This window comes from Podarcis erhardii (genome assembly GCF_964252035.2).
Source record: "Podarcis erhardii genome assembly, chromosome: 6".
In the NCBI taxonomy this organism is placed as follows: Eukaryota; Metazoa; Chordata; class Lepidosauria; order Squamata; family Lacertidae; genus Podarcis; species Podarcis erhardii.
This window is the reverse complement of record NC_138510.1, coordinates 16110644-16135757: the sequence shown is the minus strand read 5'-3', so window position 1 is coordinate 16135757 and position 25114 is coordinate 16110644. Positions and strand designations below refer to the sequence as shown.

Below are 25114 nucleotides of genomic sequence, written 5' to 3'. Positions count from 1 at the left end.
GACCCCTAAGAAATCCCTGATGGTAATATTTTCACAATTACTAGTTCCTTAGTTATGACAATCTCTTCTCCGTACACATGTGTGAAGTTTAAAGCTAATTTCCACATGAAAGCTTTATGAGAATAGCATGGGAGATGAGATGTTACTTAGTTGTTATTAACGCCTATCAGAGATTGGCCAGAGACATTCCTGCTTAACCACAGATTGAATTATATATATATTTTTTTTGTAATACATGTCTAAGGAACACATAAGTGACAGTCATTGGTTCATTTTCTCATTTATAATGCTGTGTGTTACATTATAACATATGCTGCTCTAGCATTCAGCTTCTTAGCCTTTTCAAGTTTTGCTTTTTAGGCTCTTTTGGCTAACTACTTTAAAGCACCAAAATACTCCTAAGAAGAAGTGAAACCTTTGTTGCACTGCATAAACAATACAAAAAACCAAAACCCATGTTGCTTTTTACACATCTCATTTAGCTTGTGCTCTGTTTTAGATGTCTTCCTTGATAGTTCTCAATTTCAAAGCAGTCTTGGATCCCAACTTTTAGATTACTGAGATTCATTTTCTCTAGGAAAATGTCAGCCAGCATCTCCAGTTTAAAAGGACATGTATTTTCATTAAGTGACTGTTTATACGCCTAGCAGTGTATAAAAGGGTTTTTTATTGTAATTTTGTTTTCATCTGGAGATTCATTTTAGATAACTTTCAGTTGCATTGCCTCGATTTGGCAAAATCAACCTCAAGACTTCTTAGGGTTGCTGTTCATTTTAGCTTTCTCCAAATAACAAGTTACCTTTGTAGGCCACTAACATTGGCTTCAAAATTCTCTCTTGGATTTTCTTTGTTGCAATTGCAAATAATGTAACATATACACTTGTGTTCATCAGACAGCAGACAGATCATTATGTCCTGAATTGCTCACAAAATAAGATAAAATTAATTATTAATAATATATTATTATTATTATGTCCTGAATTGTCCACCCACTACATTGCGACACAAAATAAGATAATTTCTTTCTAGGATAGGCATACAAAGAGAAACGCAATAAATAATGAACTAAGTCTCCTATACAGCTGTTTCCTCAGATACACAATGTATTTCTTACTGGGATATGATGGTGCCTGCCATTCAAATAAGCAGATGGCATCCGTTGAAATCTTAATTATGTTAAAAGCTTTTCTCAAGTGTCAGCAGGACCCAATGTATTGAGAAGCTTGGACAAACTGGCATAGCCTACAGTACACAATTGATGGTGGTAAGAAAGTGAGTGAAGAGAAAAGGAGTATACAGGGGTCTGAAATGGTTGCTAAATTCTAGGTATTTTATGCGGGAAGGAGGCTGCCCCAGGTGACAGCTCCCAGTGTGATCCTTGCTGTATCTCCTGCATATAAATTAGAAAAGTCAGCAGCTGGTCCCTCTTTCTCTCCTCCTGCTTGCTCTCCTATCAGCCTGGCTTAACCAGATGTGCCCAGTAGCAAGGGGACAAAGCAAGGATGAGTCCTGGGGAGAAGTAAATCCAAGAATGAGATTAAGGGGGGGGTGTGGAAGCTTTAAAATAAAACCCACCCATTCAAGACTGAACACCTTGGCTGTTCCCTTTATTCCCTTTATTTCCAACATAGGTCATTCCCTTTATTTCCAACATAGAGCCAGTGTGGTGTAGTGATTAGGGTTGGACTAGGCCTTGGGAGACCAGGGTTCAAATCCCACTCAGCCATGAAGCTCACTGGGTGACCTTGGGCCACTCGCTGCCTCTCAGCCTAACCTACCCACACAGGCTTCTTGTGCAGATTAAATAAGGAGGCAAGAACCATGTATGCTGCTTTGAGCGTGGAGGAAAAGGTGGAATATAAATGGAATAGGGTAAAAATACTAAAAATCGTTCAGGCATGAGTGGTGTTTGGTATGTAAGTCAAATGATACCATCCATGCCAGCAGGTGCCAGCAGGCATGGGTGCTCTGCTCTGCCTGGAGCAGGTAAGGAGAGGTACCAACTGCCACCATACAGATACTGTTTTGTACTGGAAGAAGCAAAGATCACCAGTGTCAAAGCAATGATTCTTCAACATCAACTTCATTGGACTGTTCATGTTCGGATGCCTGATTATCATCTTCCAAAGCAACTACTCTGTTCCGAATTTAAAAATGGTAAGCATAATGCAGGTGGTCAACAATAGAAGTTCAAAGACACTCTCAAGGCAAATCTTCAAAAATGTAGTATAAACACCAACAACTGGGAAATACTGGCCTGCAAGCTCTCCAGTTGGAGAACAGCCTCTACCAAATGCGTCATGGACTTTGAAGATGCTCCAACTCAGGATGAAAGGGAGTAATGAGCTAAGTGGAAAGCACACTTAGCAAACCCTCACCGTGATCAATCCCTGCCTGGAAACCTATGTTCCCACTGTGGCACATGTGGATCCAGAATTGGCCTCCACAGTCACGGACTCATTGTTAAAACCATGTTTATGGAAGACAATCTTACTCGGCTACAAGTGATTGCCAAAGAAGAAAAGACTTTTGTGAAACCTCAACATGCAAAGTATTTGGCCGTGATACAGAGAAGGTGTTCAGAGCAGGACGCAAGAACAGCAAGTCCACTTGGCAGGAGCTGGAAGTTGGAAGGCAGAGATGGAAGTGAGCAGTTGGTTCTCCATGGGGAGGAGAATCGGCCAGCACCTGAGGCGGGTCTCAGTCTACTAGCCTACAAAGAAGTGTGAAGGACCATGATGTGGGTGTATGAAACAAGGCCTCAAAGTGCACTGATATGTGCAAACACCCCAACTGTGGTAAGCCAAGACTTCAGTTCAGAGGATGGTGAACATCTACTTGAGGATGATCATTATGGTGACTCATTTGAAAACAAACAAGCTAGACCATATATGTCTAAGGTAAACGAAACATTTCATTTGACCTGTGAAACAGTGACGTTTCTTGCGAAATTGCTTTAGTTGACAGTGACTTGCACAAGCAGAAAGCAGTGGGCCAGACTCAACTCTGGTGACATCTCATGGGGGGGGGCCATTCCCATGGTGTTGTCATTTGAGGTGACCTAATGTTTATTTTAGGCTGCCTGAGGACTGAGGTCATTGCTCATTAAAGTGCTTCGTGGGGAAAAAATACTTTTTGTCCCAAAGAATCTTGAAGGGGAGAGCTTTCCGGTGGTAGAGAATATATGATGTGGGGTATTATAAGTCATATTTTATAATTTTATAAACTATTTAGGGTATTTCCACAGCTCTTTGTCAAAAACGGAACTAGGACCAGTAAACCAATAAAGTAAAATAAATCACACATAAGACAGTGAGAATTCCAAGGTCACCACTTATTTTCCAACTGCTTGAGGTATAGATCTTGCAATAAAAAATAAAAAAATAAATTCGGCACACTTGGTACCAATTTACTATTTTGGGTGCTGTGGCTTATGCAGTAAGAGAGGAATATTGAATCGGATTCAGACCTTGAAACAACAATCTATTGGAGGTGAATTGGCCAGAAGGGGTGGGGATTTTATTGCGCATGTGGGAATTGGCTGGATGCCCTTCTTGATTGATCACCCATTCTTTGTCTTGTCTACAGATATGAATGAGGTTGCTTTGCAGTAGTCTGAGGCCTGCTGCGAGAAAATAATAATTGGGTACTGTCTTTTGCATTCAAAGAGTGGAGATGCGGTCACATGCTCAAGCATTTTGGCTGAAAATGGAATACTGGAGGTTGCCTAGAAATTTCCCGACACAGTTGGATTCAGAGAGGTCTTACCAAGTCCTCATTTGGGCCGAGTGGAATAGTTGTGGAGAGACATTGTTCCCTCTAAAAGGTAAAGGGACCCCTGACCATAAGGTCCAGTCATGACCGACTCTGGGGTTGCGGCGCTCATCTCGCTTTATTGGCTGAGGGAGCCGGTGTACAGCTTCCAGGTCATGTGGCCAGCATGACTAAGCCACTTCTGGCAAACAGAGCAGCGCACGGAAACGCTGTTTACCTTCCCACCGGAGCGGTACCTATTTATCTACTTGTACTTTGACGGGCTTTCGAACTGCTAGGTTGGCAGGAACAGGGACCGAGCAACGGGAGCTCACCCCGTTGCTGGGTTTCAAACCGCCAACCTTCTGATCAGCAAGTCCTAGGCTCTGTGGTTTAACCCACAGCACCACCCGCGTCCCATTGATCCCTCTAGTTACCCACTAACTGATCCTTACTTTATTGGAATTCTCTGGGACTTCCCTCGGAGCAGACAAACTCGTAATTTTGTTGGTAACATTTTTCTCCTGCCCATCCCCTAACCTCCACCAAGAGACTTGTGTAAATTGCAACTGTGCTATATATAAATCGTTTGGGGTGGAATCAGTATGTTCCCCAGCTCCTGGTGGCATTTCCAGCTTCGTCCATCAAGAAAAATGCTCTTTTAAAAGATGTGACTGTTGTGTTTTCCCATTCTGGAAGTCAAGCACCTGATGCACAAAGTTTTTTAAAAGACGCCTGTAGCTAACAAGTCAGGCTGTTCCTCCTATCATCTGTCTAAAATAGGAACCACAGGAAGATGAAGCAAAGCGAAAATATTGTGTGTCTTTTTCCTGTGTGTGGGTTATTTGCAGAAAGACTGTCATGAGAACAAACTTCACTTTGAAACTTGAGTCCCTTCGCTCATGCTTTGTACTGATTTTCTGTGGCCTTAGAAATTCCCTTTTTCCAGGAACATTTGTTCATTTTTCCTCACCAGTGCTTTCTGAAGAATATTATTTTGGATTCTTTTTCTTGAAATATATATTTTGTGACATACACAGAAGTTTGCAAAACGAAAGCTTTGATGGCTGATGATGATATAGGAAGGGGCAACAGTTATTGGTAACAACTATGGATAGAAATATTGGACGTAGCAGATTTGCAAAGGTAGGTCAGCAGAGAACAATGTGATGGAATTTAAGAGAGTAAAAGGTCAAGCCTATTGATGACTACTCAAAAGTAAGTTCTACACTGCAACTTACTCCCATGTAAGTGTGAGGTTGAAACCCAATGCACACTTTCCTGGGAATAAACTACATTGGACTCAGTGGAACTTTTGAGTAAGCATATATAAAATTAATTTGTATATGAGAGTGGCTTACCTCTGAGTAGACATATATAGGATTGAACTGTAAGTCTGGTAGGATGCAATGAGGAAATCTAAATTATTATTTTATTGCCAATATGTTCAGAAACAAACAGGGCAGAAATGAACACAACTGCATTTGTCCTTGTACACTGGCCTAAGAAAAACTGTTGAAGAAATTCTCTTTGTAGTGGTTGTAGTTTGGAGTGCTCATGGTCACAGTTCCAGCCAGTGAACTATGCTCTCTATGGGTTTTCTGTGGGGCAGGGGTCCCTCTCAAGAATCGGTCAGTCTTCTGTGGCCACTGAGTCCCCATTGAACTGTTTCAGGGAATTTCCCTCTTTGAGGGTTCTGCCCCCTCCCCAAAAGATTTTGCATACATTGGTACCTCGGGTTAAGAACTCAATTCATTCTGGAGGTCTGTTCTTAACCTGAAACTGTTCTTAACCTGAGGTACCACTTTGGCTAATGGGGCCTCCCGCTGCTGCTGCGCCACCGGCCGATTTCTGTTCTCATCCTGAAGCAAAGTTCTTAACCTGAGGTGCTATTTCTGGGTTAGCGGAGTCTGTAACCGGAAGTGTATGTAACCTGGAGCATCTGTAACCCGAGGTACCACTGTACTTCTGTAAACCTGGAGGTTCACCATAGCCTGTCTTGTGTTAAAGGTAGTGCCATATTGGCACCGTAAATTGAATATTTGCTAGTGTGTGCATGCATTTTATTCTCAGAAATATTGTTTCTCTGAAAAGAGGAAGGTCTAATTCAAAAGACAAAGGGAAAGGGTATGATGAGTAAAAGGAACCGGAGGCGGTGCGCGCGAGGGGGGGGGGGGATCATTGCACAGAACCGGTGCATGTTAAAAAGTGATTAAGCAGCAGATTCTAGCCAAGGAGACCAGATGGTCAATTTGAATAGCCGGGCCCCAGTGAAAGTATTTCATTTTCGTGGGGCTAATGTGCTTTGTTCTTTGCGATTCTCCTTCTCTGTGTGTGCCTCTAAAGCGATGCCATTACGAAGCCTTTGTTTTTGTAGTTTGAAGAGGGTTCAGTGAGGCAGGACAGTCTCGGTGGAGTGAGCTCGGATAATTCAAAGCCGCCACCATAGCCCAAGACCGAGCCTTGAAACATCAGCTGGGTTCTTGCAAACCTGCTGGAAAAACATCCTCAAAATCTGCCCTGCTCAGACATTATTTTATTTTTTGCATTATAGTCAGTGATGTGCTGTTTCTAAAGTGTTGGAGATCTAAGAACAAGAACACTCTCTGTTTGGGCTTTTATTTCACCCCCTTCCTTTACCCCCTTGACACTAGAGGCACCAAAATCCTCTGGGGTGGCGGAGATGATGAGTAAAAGGAACCGGGGGCGGTGGGATGTCCTCATTTGCATGGAGATAACTACAAGCCAATTGCTGCGCCGGAAGGGAATTTGCTGCGCGATTAGCTCCTCGCCTTTCATCCCCGAGGGCGGCTCGCTTCACTCGAAAGCTACTTCCCCATGCAAGGAGGCTGCACAAAAGGTCTGCACGGAAACCTTGCCGTGCTGCAGACCAGCCTGATTGTTTGCCCCCTTTAGACAACAGAAAAAAAGAGAGACAGGAATAAGAGAGTCTATCTGGAGGGTGCGATTTGGATGATGGACGAGTAGCTAAAAACAGCAAAATGAAAGTCAACGTGAGTGTAGCGGACGTTTCCTTCAGTTCTGTTCTGTTTTCATGGGGATGGGGCATTGTTGTTTCTAAGCGGCATTTATTTAAAGGTTTGGCTTATTTTTAAAATGAAATTATTTTATATGGTGTATCCACTTTGGGGGCATCTCCTCTGTAGATGCTGTCATTGTTTTTCATGTCATTGGTGAATGCCGGTACTTTAAAATCGTGCATCTCTGCCCTCAACCTTCCCCGACGATTCAGTCCATAAACGAACATGCTTACTCAGGTGTAAATTCCACAGAGCTCAGTGGGGCTTCCTCTCTAGTAAGAGTTCTTAGGGTTACAGCTTTGATTTCTGAAAAGAGGAGAAGCTGATATATGCGAGAACGGAGAGGAGGTTTGTGTGTGTGATTGTTTTGGGGAGACAACCGCTCTTTGAATGCCCTTGCCCTCTTGTAGAAAAGATACGCTGTACTGATTGTGGGTGTTCAGTTGCTCCATTTTACTTTGATAATGAGTTGAAATGTATTTCTGAACATCTGTGGAAATCAGAAATGCCTCACCCACCCTTTATTTTGAGAAAGACTACTTGTAACTGCTTGGGAGGAAGATAGGAAACTGCTTTCAGAATACTGGTCCATCTAGCTCAGCACCGTCTCCTCTGACTCCTAGCGGCTCTCCAGGATTTCTGGGAGCAGCTTTTCCCAACTTTACCTGGAGACACTAAGGCTAGAACTTCTGAATTCAAGGCAGGTGCTTTACCAGGGAACTGTGGTCCTGAATCTGTCCAAAGTGTCCCCAATATGATCTTTCTTTCACATAGACCATTTGCTGGGTGGACAGACTACTGCTTGCAGCTTACTGATCAGTTGTTGCAAAGGATGAGTATAGGAAGCTGCCTTGCATTGAGCCAGACCACTGGTCCCCCTAGCTTAGTATTGTCTTCACTGACCCCACCCCTCCTCCATGCAACAAGATATATTGTATGCAAAATGTTGTGTGCATGTGTTTAAGTCCATTATTCTGGAGAGGGGATCCAGGCTTGCATCAGATTCTCAAAGGGGACTGTGACCCCCAAAAAAGTTTAGGAACCACTGCTTTAAATGGTGAATTTATTAGAATGACAATCTATTGTCTTTTTTTCTTTTTTGCATTTCATTTCCCTATTACTATTTCTGGGTTAGCAGAGTCTGTAACCTGAAGCATCTGTAACCCGAGGTACCACTGTACTTGCCAATTTAGGGCAATGCTTCATATATTTGATGAAGTGGACTTTAGTCCATGAAAACATACACCATAATAAATTTAAGATGCTGCAAGTCTCTTTTATAATTTTATTCTATGGGATTTACTAGCAAGGAAGAATGCACAAGTTTGCTGCCATAAAGTGAAAAGTAAATAGCAAACATCTACAGATCTACAGTATTCCAACACAGCCTTTTAATTGCAAACTTTTAAAACTGTTACATGCCAGTCTGCCTTTAAAATGGGTCTTGTCAAACATAAAGTGATGGCAGTTCAGGGTGCTGTTTCAGTTTGACTTGTCTGGGAATCTCAGCAAGGACTTTGTGTTTGTTTGCTCATAGCTGAGCAGCTTAAACAGCAACTTCTGTCCACTCCAGAGGAGTAGCTATGTTGCAGCGAAACAATAAATAATCTTGTGGCACATAAAAGTCTCAGGTCACATCCATACCATCATTTAAAGCAAGTTTAACACGCATAGCTCCCCCCAAGGAATCCTGGGAACTAAAGGGTGCTGGGAATTGTAGTTCTGGGAGGAGTAAATTACAGTTCCCAGGATTCTTTAGAGAAAACCATGTGTTATGGTGTGGATGTGAACCTAACATATTTATTGTGGAATAAGCTTTTGTGGACTACAAAACCCAGTGTGTCAGATGCTGAAGGGTTATCTGTGCTAAACTAATATCCACACTTTGAAGCAGAAAAATGGTGTCGGGGGTTGTAAATACTAGAGTCATGAATTACAAAGGGAAGCATTAGATCTGTGGCATTTTTATGGACAAGACAAGAACGGGTCGACCCATTCACCACAGCAGGCATGGCGATAATACAATAATGCAATATGATGCTGTTGATGTGATAATCACTCAAGATAATGCCATCTTTCTAGCTATACTGTGGTAATTTAATAAGGACATGTTGTGGGAAAGAGGCCCGCAATCTAGATTAAGGCCGAATTGACCTTAATCGACATGGCAGTTTAATACTGAGCTTTCCTTCAAAGTCTTTTGTTGCATTAGTAGTTAGAAACTTTAGCGATTAGGTGGGACATAAATGACCAAAAGCAAACAAACAAATAGTGTGGTGAATTTGAGGGGAGACTAGCCTAGGAGACTGAAATGTTCTCTCACTGACTTCTGGGCTTCTGTTAGGTGGTCTATTGCTGGTGAGCAGCATTTTCAAATCAGGCATAAGGTAGCAGTTCTACAGCCATTGCATAATTCTAATGGGGTGTCCAGAAAGTGAACCTGCTACATAGATTTGTCTAATTCAGGTTGATAGTGAAGTATAAATTATACAGTTGTTTTAAAAGATTATACCATGTCCTTCAGCAATCCTACTTCCAGGACACCTGAGAGATATCACTACATATTTTTAACAGCAAACGAGCATACACTATTCAAATACAGTGGTGCCCCGCAAGACGAATGCCTCGCAAGACGAAAAACCCGCTAGACGAAAGGGTTTTCCGTTTTTTGAGGCGCTTCGCAAGACGAATTTCCCTATGGGCTTGCTTCGCAAGAAGAAAGCCCATAGGGAAATCTCCGGGGACCTCTTTTAAATGCTGGCGGTGGGGAGCAAAGCCTTTTCCCCCCCCTCTGGCCTTCAGAAGAGGTCCAGGAAGGCCGGCGGGGGCTGAAAGGCTTTGCTCCCCACCGCCAGCATTTTAAAAGCGGTCCGGGATAGCAGGGAAGCGCTTCCCGCTATCCCGGACGGCTTTTGAAGGCAGGCGGGGGGCAAAAGTCTTTGCTCCCCCCTGCCTGCCTGCCTTCCCAGGAGAGCGGAGAAACGCGCATTTCTCCGCTTTCCCGGACGTCTTTTGAAGGCAGGCGGGGGGGAGCAAAGACTTTCGCCCCCCGCCAGCCTTCAGAAGAGGTCCAGGACCTCATTTTACCCCGGACAGTGGAGAAGTCCTCCGCTGTCCCGGGGTTTTTTAAAATGCTGGGGGTGGGAAGAAAAGCCCTTGTCCCCCCCCCAGCCTTCAGAAGGGGTCGGGGGACAGACTGTCCCTGGACCTGGTCTGAAGGCGGTTTCCATAGGAATGCATTGATTGATTTTCAATGCATTCCTATGGGAAACCGTGCTTCGCAAGACGAAAAACTCGCAAGACGAAAAAACTTGCGGAACGAATTAATTTCGTCTTGCGAGGCACCACTGTAATAGATTAAACATAGCTCTGAGGAAAACATATGAGTAGCAAAATAATTTTAAATAACACATTAAAAGGAATGTTAGAATGCAATGTCTTCACCTAGTTCAAGGCAAGCTTTTCAGGGATGATTGTTCCAAAAGATGGGAGATGAATAAAAAGACCCTCTCTTTGATCACTTATAAGGCAGAGGTACTCAGGGAAGGGCCTTTGAAGATGATCTCAGTCATCTTTATCCTTACTGTTATTTGTAAAATTTATATCCTGTCCATCCTCTCAGGGTGGCAAACAACAACAGTGAATACATCCATATTCCAATACAATTCCAATACAGATGCAGACTGGGAAACATCTCAGTTTAAAAGGCTTGTTGAATGTGGGAAGGTCTTCAGCAGGTGCAGAAAAGGCAACAGAAATGTCTAATATTTAACAGGAAGGAATTCCAGAGGGCAGATGTCATAACACTAAAGGACAATTCCTATGTGCAGAATGAAACTCCTGATAACATGGTGTCTGCAGGAGGCCCTCATCTCTAGAGCACAAGTGATCAATGGGATATATAAGAGGTGAGACAATCTTCTTATCGCAGTCCTGGTGGAATCCCCAAATGCTTATTCCCAAGGATTCTGGGTGGCAGTGTAATTCATGTTATCTTCGGTAGATGAAAGGTCTTTGGGAGCAGGAGCTAACTGCTCCAAGTCAGTTGTGAGTATGTTGTCACACTACGGAGTGTAGCTGATTGGAGTTGTATTGGAGAATTAATTGGCAGGGGTCTTGCTTGAATTCAAGTCACACTGCAAAGGAAATATGGGTCAACCAATGTTGACAGGTGGCCGAACCCACCCACCCATCAGAGTGCCTCATTGGGGGTGCAGGATCTGGCCCACCAAGGATGGAAATATTTGCCACCCTAGCTGTACAGGTGTGTGGGTAATCATCACAGTGCCATTGTTCTGAGGATAGGAGCAGAGACGATTATGGTTGAGCGCAAATTGGCAGGACTTGGTGGATGACAAACCTGGTTGCTTGCAGCCCATTTTTATGGGAGTTGTTGGTGTATAAAGCTTTTGGGCCAGAGGGAGGGGTGACTCTGGGGTGGAACATGGGGCTGGGCCTGCTGGGAACAGTCCCTCTACTGCAGGGGTCAGCAAACTTTTTCAGCAGGCGCTCGGTTCATTGTCCCTCAGACCTTTTGGGGGGCTGGACTATATTTTTTTGGGGGGGGGAGAGAATGAACGAATTCCTATACCCCACAAATAACCCAGAGATGCATTTTAAATAAAAACACACATTCTTCTCATGTAAAAACACCAGACAGGCCCCCCAAATAACCCAGAGATGCATTTTAAATAAAAGGACACATTCTACTCATGTAAAAACACGCTGATTCCCGGACCATCCATGGGCTGGATTTAGAAGGCAATTGGGCCAGATCCACACACACCCGGCCTTAGTTTGCCTCATACTCTACCCCGTCATGTGTTGATTTAACCCTTAAGTGGAATGCCTGAATAGAGCTCAAGTGATGCTCTGAAGGTGTGAGACTGGAACATGGGACAATATACTGAGTCAAGCTATTGGTCCATCTAGCTCACTGATTGGTCCATCTACGCTGATTGGCAGTGACACTCCAGAATTTGAGACAGGGCTCTCTCCCAGCCCTACCTAGAGATGTCAGGGGTTGGGGAGATGCTCTACCACTGAGCTACAGCCCTTTCCCAAATGCTTCAAGTGCAATGCTTTCCCACAGAGAGCTCATGTGCAACATCAAGTGATAACTCATTTCATGATAAGATGTCAATTGATGCACATGCATATATGTACATGCATGTGTAAATCAGCCCTTTCTCAGCTTGCCTTCCTCTACCTGTATGGTGCTGAATTTTTCTGAATCATTGATCCATCCAGTCCAATAGTGTCTATTTTGATTGGCAGCCTCTCTCCATGGCTCCAGGCTTGCTCTGATAAATTTAACTGGTCATACAGGTGATCTATGTATATGTTTGAAATGTGGGAAGCTCCAGGTAGGTTTGGATTAGGAAATGACACAGGGAAGGACCTGAAGCCTTGAAGATTAGATGGGGCAATGGTCTGACATGGTACTAGGCAAATTCTTGCATGGCCTGAAGGCAGGCAGGCAAAGCAACAGTTTAGTAGGCATTAAGGCAGAGAAGGAATAAAATAAACTACTCAGCTTGCAACAATTGATTGAGATGGAGGAGCCAGTTATTGGATTCCAGGAAAACAACAACTCTTCAGACTTTAGCAGCAGGTAGAAAGAGCTCCCATCAATCCATAGCAAATATAAGGCAGAACCTGGAAATGTTCCACAGAGGCAAAAAAATTCATTGTTTCTGTTAGAAGGAATGAGATTGCTTGAATCTGGGAAGTTAGAATCATTGATTTAAAGCAGGCATAGGCAAAATCTGGCCCTCCAGATGTTTGGGACTACAATTCCTATCATCCCTGACCACTGGTCCTGTTAGCTATGGATGGTGGGAATTGTAGTCCCAAACTTCTGTAGGGCCGGAATTTGCCTATGCCTGATTTAAAGGATGTCAAGAGTCTTTGGGCCAAGTGTTGCTACGTATCAGACATCCCCAACAAAATTTGATAAATACATTTAAAAATGCTGGTTTTAAATGTAATAAATCCGCCAAATGGCAAAATACGTGTGGAATTTTGGTGCAGCTCCACTCTTGAAGCTGTCACCAGTGTTCATCAGCAACTACAGACAACAGTGGCATCCAAGATCCTTTTCCATCATTGAATCACATCTGCCTGCTTGAATATTGAGCCTATATTAGTTATGAGTTACCAGCCTCTGCAGCCACAGCAGGCGTTGTGATACTCCAGCAATTTGACTTCACCCCCAGGAGGTGCATTCCATTGTCTCTTGAGGCAGATGGATTACAACAACAACAAAATAGTTCTTGTTAAGGCACATTAGAAATTTAAATAACTCTTTAAAAACACACCGCTGGCCAAGCTGATATTCTAGCAGATAACCTCCTTTCAAAGTCAGTTTCCGGTTCAGAATAAAGTTCTTGCTGATTTCAACATGGAAATGTCACTTCTCCCATTGTCCCAGGGATATATCTCAGTGGTCATAGGGATGGTTGGGCTCTTACATGAAAAACAAAATCTGTTAGGAGGTTCAGAGGACAGGAGGGGCCAGATCTTGAATATGTGGTTATGATATCCACCCCTGTAGTAGGAATATATTTGAGGCTCATTTTGCTGGTTGGCACGGGAACTGCTAAAGCTTTTAAAAGGCTGAAAGAAGTTCAACACCCACCAATTATTCTCCAGCACTGTCTTTCTGTGGATATGTAAAGGAGCACTATACTGCAGTCCTGACTCAAGAGCAGCAGATAGTATTGTCCATGGCAGGGTTAGGAGGACTCATGGCCTTCTAGGTGCTGCAGGACTTCAACTCCCATCATCCCTCACCATTGACCATGCTGGCTGTGGCTGATGGGAGTTGGAGTCCAAGAACATCCAAAGAGGTATGGCTTCCCCACCCCTGGTCTAAGGTTTTTAAAACCAGGCAGGTATTTTAACAGCACTTGCCATACTGCAGCCAAAACAGTAATATAGGTCACATCCACATCAAGCATTCAAAGCACCCTTATAACACTTGAGGGATGCGGGTGGCACTGTGGGTTAAACCACAGAGCCTAGGACTTGCTCTGTCGGCGGTTTGAATCCCCGCGACAGGGTGAGCTCCCCTTGTTCAGTCCCAGCTCCTGCCAACCTAGCAGTTCGAAAGCACGTCAAAGTGCAAGTAGATAAATAGGTACCACTCTGGCGGGAAGGCAAATGGTGTTTCTGTGCGCTGTTCTGGTTCACCAGAAGCGGCTTAGTCATGCTGGCCACATGACCCGAAGCTGTAATAAAGCGAGATGAGTGCCGCAACCCCAGAGTCGGCCAGGACTGGACCTAATGGTCAGGGGTCCCTTTACCTTTACCTATAACACTTGAGAAGCAGTGGCTTCCCCAAAAAGAATCTGGGTGCTGCAGCTTTAATCTTAAGGATCTCCGAACAGCTTTTGGCACCTTTAGCAAACTGCAGGATCCCATGACTGTTAAAGTGGTGTGAACATGCTTTAAATGTTGGTGTGGCTGGGTTTGCACAACAAGAGCCCGATTTCTCATTCTTTCATTCCTCCTGAGCTGTCATCATGCGTGAGTCACTGCCGCTGAACCAGGTCAAAAAGGGAAATGAGAGGGGGGGGGGAATAACATGACAAAGTCGAAGATGCTCCAGAGCAGAGGCAGAGCTCAAAGGGCAGGCCTTCCTCTGGCTGGGTGTGAAATGCATTCATTTCCTTTTCCTGCAAGTGCGGTTGCCATGGTCTGCACAACAAGACCTCAAAGAAGTCGCGTGGATAACCGCGGCCAAGGAGCGCTCTCTGAATATGCCAAGCGATGCTTGGTGCTGTTCCTGGCTTGGCTCTGGGGCCATCTTTCCAGCAGCCTTTGAGGTGGAAAGGGGGTCAAACCTCAGGGGGTCAAACCTCTGTGTCTAGAGCTGAAATTCAGGTTTGATCTGAAGAAGGGGGACAGTGCCGAATTTAGAGCAGTGTGGGTGGTTCCCCTACACAGGACACCAAGCTAAGCAGGTGTGAAACCAAGAAGATCCATAGTTGAGAAGGTCCACTTGGGGGCGCCAAATTTTGGCCTCACACAGGGCACTATATTATGAAAGATTATCAAAGTCCACCTGGGGGGGACAGGGAGCAAATATGCAAGTATGTGTCCCCTCATCTTCTCTTATTTGGCAATGTGTAAGTGGCCACTAGGTTTATCTGTGTTTTGTCTGCTTGTTTTTCACCCTCTCGACCTGTATATTTGGTAATAAATGAGCATTATAAAAGACGCCACAGGACTTCAGCAACTTCTTACTCACAGGAAAATGATTCTGTAAAGATGTCCTTGCAGGCAAGAGCTCTAAAGAAAGGGGGGTGGACTCTTACCTGTTAAAACTTTTTGATATGAGGTTAAATGTGCAGGTACTGAAAAAAGAAAAAAATATGAAAGAATACTTTTAAATAATAATGGCACAGAGTTCTAAACTAAGAGAAAGAAAAGACAAACATTAAAGAGAACTTAAAAAGCAGTATTCGACTCATTGAGTAATGTCCTTAGATGAAGCTGAATTAAGACAAACAGGAGATATGGGCCTGAGCTGGGAATCGTAGCTCTGTAAAGGATCTCCTAACAGCTCTCAGCACCCTTAACAAACTACAGTTCCCAGGATTCTGTTTGAAGTGGTATGGTACTGCTTTAAGCGCCTGTTAAGGCGCTCTGCCTGTTTTTTAAGGTCCTGAGTGCTGCCAGTTTTCCTTCTGTGAAAGGGTCGTTCTGGGGTGCCTACAACAGTTTCTTAATGATTTCCAAATGTGCTCCTGGGCCCCATAGGGAGCCCTGAAGTGGGGCTTCAATGCTGCATTGCATTGCATTTGGTTTTCAAATCCTCTTCTCCTTTGCCCTGCAAGCAAAGTTGACGATTTGACAAGATGGGTAAATTTTTTGCCTTGCTAGTAGCGGGTACTAAAAATATACAGAACCCTCAAGCAATGAGAAGGAAGTTGTGTTTTCACAAGATAGTACCTTCTCAAAGCAGATGGGAAGTGTGACTCTAAGGGGAAATGCAGAATGCTCAGATAGACTCAAATAGACTTGGAAGGGACACAGAAGTAAGTCTTTTTCAAGAGTTACTCCCATTTTCTTAATTCAATTTTTTTAATTCAACAGGATTTGCGTTTAGTCGTGTCTAACTCTTCATGACCCCATGGACCAAAGCACGCCAGGCACTCCTGTCTTCTACTGCCTCCTGCAGTTTGGTCAAACTCACCTTAGTAGCTTCGAGAACACTGTCCAACCATCTCGTCCTCTGTCGTCCCCTTCTCCTTGTGCCCTCAATCTTTCCCAGCATCAGGGTCTTTTCCAGGGAGTCTTCTCTTCTCATGAGGTAGCCAAAGTACTGGAACCTCAGCTTCAGGATCTGTCCTTCCAGTGAGCACTCAGGGCTGATTTCCTTAAGAATGGATAGGCTTGATCTTCTTGCAGTCCATGGGACTCTCAAGAGTCAACAGGATTTAGATATCGCCAAATCACCAAAAACCTCTAAGCAGTTTGCATAGAACTTTATAAAATATTCACTAAAAATTCTGATGAATCCAAACAATAAAAATAAGTTGGTTTTTAAAGTATAATCAGCAGATAATATTACATGTCTAAATTACATTTCTGGGTAGGCTTTTGTAAGCATTTTTTTTTTTTTAAGAATGTGCCAAAAACAATACAGCAAATTATCAATGCCGATTATCAATGAGCAGGGAGTTCCAGCGCGTAGGTGCTGCTACACAGAAAGACTGATCCCATGCAAGTGTCATATAGTTATTGCATCAGTAGTTTATTATGCAGGCCTGGTCCTGCCATTGGGTAGAGTGAGGCTGTTGTTTCAAGAGTCAGGTGCTGCAGGATGGGAAGGCACGGCATCAGGTTGGAGGACAGAGCTTTGTGTTCCATATAGGCTGCCCTGTATCTTCTCAAGCTACCTTGCTGCCTTTAGATATGGGTGAGAATGTTTTTCCATTATTAGGGTCAATGTAAGAGTCAACTGTCATTCTGGTTGGCTTCTGTATTTGGAAATGCAGGGGGTTTGGGTGATGTTATCTTGTCCACTTATCTTGCAGCAGCATTTTTTGAAGGGAGTATCCCTGAAGCAGAAGGTTAATGCCTATTTATTGTATATGTTTGACTTTCAGCTTGACTCATATTAAGGCATTTGCTAAGCATACCATGATCCTCCTCCTAGCTTTTATTATGGGCTTCTGGACCCTTTATTGATTGATTGATTGATTGATTGTTCAATTCGTTTCTATACCACTTTATATTTTTAAGAAAAACATCTCAGTGCAGTTTACAGCACATTAAAACATTTATTATTATTATTATTATTATTATTATTATTATTATTATTATTATTATTACCCGACATTTTCAGAAGGTAAAATTAAAATTCTTTGGTTTTCCAAAAGCAGTATGACTTACCAAGCTAAATGTTATCCAGTCACAAAAATAATAGCAGATTTGAATTTGTCACTCTCAAAATCATCCTTTTAAGACTCTTGGGTCATTTGTGTTCTCTTACGATGAGCCTCTTAGAGGTATTCAAAATGTGGTTTCTCACTAAGGTTCATTGATGCTGAACTTGGTACCCAGAATTAAAGCAAATTATTTCCCTTCTTTTCTCTTTTGGTGATGCATTTCCTCTTTTTTGGGTGATGGCTAAGTGGTCAGCCTATGCTTTATTGATTTGAAATAATCTACAAATCTTGCATTGCAGGCTTTGAGTCTGAATAGTGGGCTAAATTCTGTTCTTTACTCTTTCTCTCTTTCTTGAGCTATCTGCATGCTGCCTTGGAACTATGCTGATTTAGGGCAATTTATTTGTTTTTAAATAATTTCATCACAGACTTCCTCTTTGGAATTGGATGGGTCACTTTAAGCTGTGACTCAATGCATTGTTGAGCAGAAGAAAACTGCTTTTGCTAGCTTTATTTTTGCTTGCTTCTTCTAAATGCGCTCAGGAGCTGCAAGAAAAGCTTTTGCAGCCCTCCCTCCAAGCCTTGAAATGACACTGCAACTGATGTTCTGATCTGCCTCTTTGCCTATCCTCAGGCCCAGCCAACATGGCCAAAGAGGGGGATGTATGGACCATATGGACAGTCACTGGCTGCCCAGCCCTGTTCTATAGTAATACAGTGGCACCTTGAGTTACAAACACCTCAGGTTACAAACGCTTCAGGTTACAAACTCCGCTAACCTGGAAGAGTTACCTTGAGTTGAGAACTTTGCCCCAGGATGAGAATGGAAATCGTGTGCTGGTGGCACAGCAGCAGCAGGAGACCCCATTAGCGAAAGCACGCCTCTAGTTAAGAACAGTTTCAGGTTAAGAACGGACCTCTGGAACGAATTAAGTTCGTAACTAGAAGTACCACTGTACAGGTGAAAAGAAAATAGCAAAACACCAGACTTTGCCCTAGCCCAACCTATTGTTGTGAGTTGTGTGTGTGGGGGGGGGGGTAAATACCTGAATGCCTCCTAATTCCTGGATCCAGTAAGGATCCAATTGTTGGAAGTCCCAGACCAGCTTCTTGGTAGTGGCCCCCTAAGTATGTGTCATTATGGAAGCAAAGGAAGCGGCTCTGTGCCAGAGGGAAGCTCCCTGGCTCTTGGTAGTTAGAAGGACAAAGGCGAGAGTTTTGAGTGAGAGAGCTAGAAGCTAGAAGCAGGTTGCAGGCAGAGGTAGGGTTGCCACCCATCCCTAGAAAAATGGGATTGTCCCGTTTTTTGGACTAAAGTGTCCCTCAACCCATTTGGACTCCTTTCCCCCCATATTAGAGCTCATCCTCAAAGCTGCACAGGCAGAGGGTGGGTGCAGTGAGAGAGCAAGTTTGCACGGGCAGGGCAGAGGATGGATCCAGTTCATTAGGTTGGTTGGCATTGCCCTCCCACTTCCCTTCCCCTTGGTTCCTGTCACTGTCCTTGCCACTGCTGTATTATCCTTCCCAAGTGCAGGAGTATCCCCTCCCTTCCTTGACACCATTGGGCATGAGAGGGAGGTGGATGGCTAGCCCAAAATGGAGGGTGATTCGCTGTTGGTGCAGTTGATGAGTGCGAGCGACAACAGGGAGAAGGAGTGACCTCCTCTCTCTCCCTTGTCCCTTCCTTCCTTCCTTCCTTCCTTCCTTCCTTCCTTCATAGAGTTGGAAGAGACCACAAGGGCCATCGAGTCCAACCCCCTGCCAAGCAGGAAACACCATCAGAGCACTCCTGACATATGGTTGTCAAGCCTCTGCTTAAAGACCTCCAAAGAAGGAGACTCCACCACACTCCTTGGCAGCAAATTCCACTGTCGAACAGCTCTTACTGTCAGGAAGTTCTTCCTAATGTTTAGGTGGAATCTTCTTTCTTGTAGTTTGGATCCATTGCTCCGTGTCCGCTTCTCTGGAGCAGCAGAAAACAACCTTTCTCCCTCCTCTATGTGACATCCTTTTATATATTTGAACATATATCCTTCCTTCCTTCCTTCCTTCCTTCCTTCCTTCCTTCCTTCCTTCCTTCCTTATCCCTGGTGTTCCTCCTCATCTGCCAGCTGCTGGTCTAGCATGGTGCAGATTCATTGAATTGCCCTGGGTTCCAGTATGATGAAAGTGGGGAGTTCAAGCTCTCTATTAACTTTCCAAACCCATTAACCTGTCTAATCATTTTACGAAGCCATCCAGCCTAGTCTCCATCATTGCACAACTTCCCCCGTTGCATCACACATTTTTTTTACTTTGTGCTATAGTTAAATTCCCATGGGTGGGATACAAATGTACACAGGCTTTGTCTGGAGAGACGCGCGATGCGGCACTTGGCTAGATCAAGAATTCCTTTTTAATTGCCAAAATAGAACAGAATGTTGGGGTGTAATAACTGAAAGAAGAAACGGGTTGGTTTGAAGCCCTTTGCTACGCAAGGTAAGCAGGACTGCTCCCGCCTGTCTATGACAGCTGTCTGGGCAGTCGGCAAAGCACAGCACTGCCAAGCCAGGCATTAAAAGACATCCATTGTTCCCAGGCCATCACTGCGAAAGAAACCGATGTTATCAACAACAGGTTGCTTTCATCCTCTGAGCTGGCAAGCGCATGCCTCCCCCTGATGCTCCAGAGCAGCTGTTTCTTTTCAACAAATGTTGTGGATAAAAAGATGAGCCTTGTGTTCCTTGTGCACTGTGCCTGGGACTTGCAATTTGGGTGAGAAATTCTTCGCACCCCCTGGTGAAATTGGCACAGTGAGGAGTGCCTGCGGTTTACCTCCTGTTTTGCTGTGGAAGCTCTGGAATTCCCCACACTCCCACCCCAGCCGTACCATGCCCTGGCTCCAGGATCAACGCTGGCCCGCAAAACAGGGCTACATCTGATCTTTTTGACATCCAGAGTGTGTTCCCAGTTCCCACCTCTCCAGGAAACAGTGCTGGGGAGGGGTTAAGAGTAGTTGTGGTCCAGTATATCTGAAGGAGCGTCTCCACCCCCATCGTTGTACCCAAACACTGAGGTCCAGCACCGAGGCCTTCTGGCGGTTCCCTCACTGCAAGAAGCCAAGTTACAGGGAACCAGGCAGAGGGCCTTCTCGGTAGTGGCGCCCTCCCTGTGGAACGCCCTCCCACCAAATGTCAAAGAGAACAACAACTACCAGATTTTAGAAGACATCTGAAGGCAGCCCTGTTTAGGGAAGCTTTTAATGTTTGATGTATCACAGTATTTTAATATTTTTTGGGAAGCTGCCCAGAGTGGCTGGGGAAGCCCAGCCAGATGGGCGGGGTATAAATAATAAATTATTATTATTATTATTATTATTATTACTCAGATAGACTGCTCTTGCCCAGCAGTTGCTGTGCAATAAACCTGCACTTTGCTGCTGCCTTGTGTTTACATGTGTCCAGTGTTTGCCTTCCCCAATAGCACTGATTGCTTGATGTGCTTTACTGTTACAGGAATGCTAAGGAGCTACAACAGTGTCCCACCTTGCTTGGCCTGTTAACTTCTCTGAGCCTTGGGAACCTGATTAATTTGTTCCATGGCGAAAAGAAAATATTGCCCAGTTTAACATTAGTTTACTTCAACAGGCACAATATATTGCATTCCTGTCCAGGTTGCAGCAGGGCTAATCCTGCAATCCTACTGAGTACAAAGAGAAATGGCGGGTGGTATTCAGCATCACACTATGGTTGGTTGTAAATTGCTTTGGGTTTCCTGGGCCAGATAATGCAACTAACAAATTTAACAGATGATAATGATGATGAACGTTCTGTCTGTGGAAACAATCCTCCTCTGCATACTGTTTTGGGGGTTCTCCCCGCCAAACCAGTTTCAGGGGGCATGAAGAAGTGGGGGGGGGGAGCCCCATTGCAGAAGTGGAAGTCCTTGCACAGGGCTCGTGCTGATGGGGCTTGTTAGGTGAATCCCATCTGGTGAGAGGATTTGTGTTGCTTGTCACCAATCGCATCACAAGCAATGTCCAAGAGATGCCAGTAGCACTCATGCACCTCCTCAGGAGTGCCAGTTTGGCCCTGTGACTGTGGGTGCCTGGGGCCATGGGTGCCATGCAGCGTGCATGGCCCTGGCACCAAAATTTATGGGTGCCTGGTGCCTCATTGTTGCAGAATTTGGTGGGTGCTCGGGCACCCAAGGCCCCAGGGAGCTGGCACCTATGCACCTCCAGTATCTTCTACACCAGGGATAGCCAAAGTTGTACCTCCATATGTTGTTGGACCCATCAACCCAGCCAGCGTGACGAGTGGCCATGGATAATGGGATGAAATATACTCAGAGTCGAGAGTGGATTTCATGCTCTTTATTCAGCTCATAGTGGTGAGGAGGAATGGAAGTTCCCCCAGAATGTCTGCTTTATATACATTATTTCCACAATGGGCTCCACATGATTGGCTAATTCCGGGATTCTCCTGTAGGCCAATCAGGTTGCGGATTCACTTCCACTTGGGGCTGGATTGGGTGGCTCCTGTGGACCAATCAGACTGCTGCATTCTGAATCCTATTGTTCTAGGACCAATCAGACTGCTGCATTCTGAATCCTATTGTTCTAGGACCAGTCAGACTGCTGCATTCTGAATCCTATTGTTCTAGGACCAATCAGACTGCTGCATTTTGGATCCTATTCAACTCAGCACATAACATGGGAGTTGTAGTCCTAGAACATCCAGACGGCATCACATTAACTACTGATGCTCAACACAGCAGTCACAGGGTGTGAACAAAAGGGACGAGGTCTTCAGCGGTTCTCCCCACTTTGTATGACTCACAGGTAACTTTGTAATCTGGGAGGAAAGCATCAAGCTCTCGAAAAACCTCAGGAATAAACTAGACGTGATGGCACAGTCACATGTATTTTAGATATGCTGTTTACATGAATAGGATCATATGGGGGCGTGAAGTGAAACCTGCTTCCCCCCCCCCCCCCGGGACTTTGCTGTCCCCTGTTGCATTAAGCAACTTCCTCCCAGCCGCACTCTATCGTAGCATCATGAGACAGGCTTAAAGCAGCAGAGCGTGTCAAGGTACTGTTGGTGTGGATGACTACTCTGTAATGTCTACTCTGGTAAATAAGTGTCAGACCTTGGCCGAAACCAGAGATGTTTCATTGCCGGGATCTAGTTCTAGCCCAGGCAGAGCAGGGCTCCCAAATCTGGAAGTTCTTGACGGATGTTGCTTGAGGATGGGGTGGGGACGAGGTTCTGGAAGAGGCAGGTTGGGAGTGAATGGAGCCAAGACACAAGATAGGCTGGTAGGTAGGTTCCAGATCAACGCAGGGGAACCCAGTGTGTGTGGCTACTTAATCAGACAAATTGTTCTGAGCAAAGAGCCAAGTCTAGAACAACAGCTACCTAGAGCCAGCCAGGCCGCTATTGGTTCCTCAGATCACCTGGCTCAGCTGAGATTTTGGGCCACTAAACACTCTTTGTTTTGGTGGTGCAACACAGGGAAGATGTTCAGGCCAGTAATTGCTTCACCTTGGGCTGTCCTCTTCACCTTTTCGTTTCCCTCTTCCCACAGTGGGATTCTTACTTTCTGCACATGGATGTCTTATTCCTGCTCTTACGTTCCGTTGTGGTTTCACTGCGGTCATGCTGTTTACTCTATGGATTAGAGCAGACATGACTAGGGTGTCCGGATCAGAGTAGGGAAAGGGGATAAATTTGGTTCTGCCTCCATTACTGCAAACCTACCTAATTCCCACTTCCCAAAACAATTCACAGACTGAAACACAGCTTTCCTTTGAAATTTTGAAGTTTTCCAACCAAAAACAACAATTTGTTCAAATGATTCTGTGACTTGAAAACAGAGACTCTGCATGTTCTATTTCTACCCAAGAGCAACATTTTAATAAAACCTTTTTTTAAAAAAAGGTGCACATTGTGCATGTGTTAGTGAAATTCATTATATTAAGGAAAATGGCAAACACATTAATTAGGATAAACTTGCAGTTAAATGCTGGTAAATGTTCGCGAACTTACAACCAGGGGGAAATCAGAAAGAAAGAAAATCTGACCCTGGCAACTTCATCATTCCCAGGTCAGAATAAAGCAGGATTTACAGTCGGGCAATCACATTTGGTGATATGGCTGCCATATGCACAACCAGATCAGTTTAAAGGGGGAATAAAGCTGATAGATGAATAAGAGGAGCGATGGCTAAGGGGTGAATGATTTTGCAGAAGATTTATCTGTCAAACATGAAGGACACTGTGGTCTTGTGAAATGCTAGCTTTCACCTGCAGGTGGGGTTGACAGGTGCATCCTTCCTCTTTGAAACACAGGAGGAGTAGAGAAATGACATTGTGGGGCAAACATTTTGCTTAGAAACAGACAGGGCAGGAAATTGTTAGCACTCACTGCCTTACACTGCCTTCCATCCCAAATAAGTGTCTGTAGCACTATGTCAGTGGGAGAGAACCTCACATGACCCCTCCAGGTCTTCTGTCCGGCCATCGGCCCTCTCCCCAACCCCCTCTCTGCAGGCTATATTCACCACCATCCCTGCTCCACACCCTCGCCATAAGGGCTTTGCCTTTGGCCTGGCTGGAATGTGAGCGTGCCTCTTGCTTGCCTGGGCGGAGGAAGGATGAACCTCTGGCTTTTGCATGGCTTGAATGTAGCATGTTGTTGTTGTTTAGTCATTTAGTTGTGTCCGACTCTTCGTGACCCCATGGACCAGACCACACCAGGCACTCCTGTCTTCCACTGCCTCCCACAGTTTGGTCAAACTCATGCTGGTAGCTTCGAGAACACTGTCCAACCATCTCGTCCTCTGTCGTCCCCTTCTCCTTGTGCCCTCCATCTTTCACAACATCAGGGTCTTTTCCAGGGAGTCTTCTCTTCTCATGAGGTGGCCAAAGTATTGGAGTCTCAGTTTCAGGATCTGTCCTTCCAGTGAGCACTCAGGGCTGATTTCCTTCAGAATGGAGAGGTTTGATCTTCTTGCAGTCCATGGGACTCTCATGAGTCTCCTCCAGCACATAATTCAAAAGCATCAATTCTTTGGCAATCAGCCTTTTTTATGGTCCAGCTCTCACTTCCATACATCACTACTGGGAAAACCATAGCTTTAACTATACGGACCTTTGTTGGCAAGGTGATGTCTCTGCTTTGCATACCCTCCAACATTTCTCCGACGAAAATAGGGACGTCCCATTCCATAATGATAATTTCACTATTTATACCCCACACATCTTACTGGGTTGCGCCAGCCACTCTGGGCAGCTTCCAACATATATAAGAACATAATAAAACATTAAACTTTTTTTAAAAAATACCTTCCCTGTACATACAGGATTGCCATCAGACACCTCGGGGGGGGGGGGGTCAGATGACTCCATACCCTCCAACCTTTCTTCAGTGAAAATAGGGATGTCCTAAGGAAAAGTGGGACGTTCTGGGATCAAATTAGAAACCGGGACAGCTTCTCTAAATCAGGGATGTCCCTGAAAATAGGGAAAATAGGGGCACTTGGAGGGTTTGATGTAGCCTACTGTCCAAAGGTAAGAGTCGTGTCCATTGCTCCAGCATCTGGCCCAAGCAACAGCTGACATGTAGCTCCCAGAAAGTTCCATAAAAGGGAATGTATGGAAGCCCCATACAAGAGCCTTTAGGCTGAAAAAGGTCTTCCATCCCCCGCCCAATGGAGTGAGAATTCCTGTTTCCTGTTAAGACATACCTGTTTTGTTCAGATAGTGTGGAACTGTTTGTACTTTGGCTTATTTCAGCACTTTCTGCATTGCACAGAAGGCAACATCTGGAAGTTAGCGCTCCTGGATAGCAGTTGCCCAACTATGCATGGTGTTACTCAGCTCTTGCATCCTGCATGTGGTGCATTCACTTTATCTTGTTTCCAACAGCTTGTTTC

The 25114-nt window shown here is 44.6% G+C and overlaps 1 protein-coding gene across 2 annotated transcripts in view; it reads left to right on the top strand.

Moving 5' to 3' along the window:
- The first annotated feature begins 6474 nt into the window (after positions 1 to 6474).
- The window catches only part of CASS4 (Cas scaffold protein family member 4), a 37856-nt gene continuing 19216 nt past the window's right edge, over positions 6475 to 25114 (top strand). Inside the window, exon 1 of one of the 2 annotated variants that reach the window (XM_081867642.1) lies at positions 6475 to 6767. In XM_081867642.1, the coding sequence (XP_081723768.1) occupies positions 6756 to 6767 (12 nt within the window). In that variant the 5' untranslated portion in view covers positions 6475 to 6755. The remainder of the gene's footprint in view (positions 6768 to 25114) is intronic. The other variant, XM_081867641.1, reaches the window with a different exon arrangement.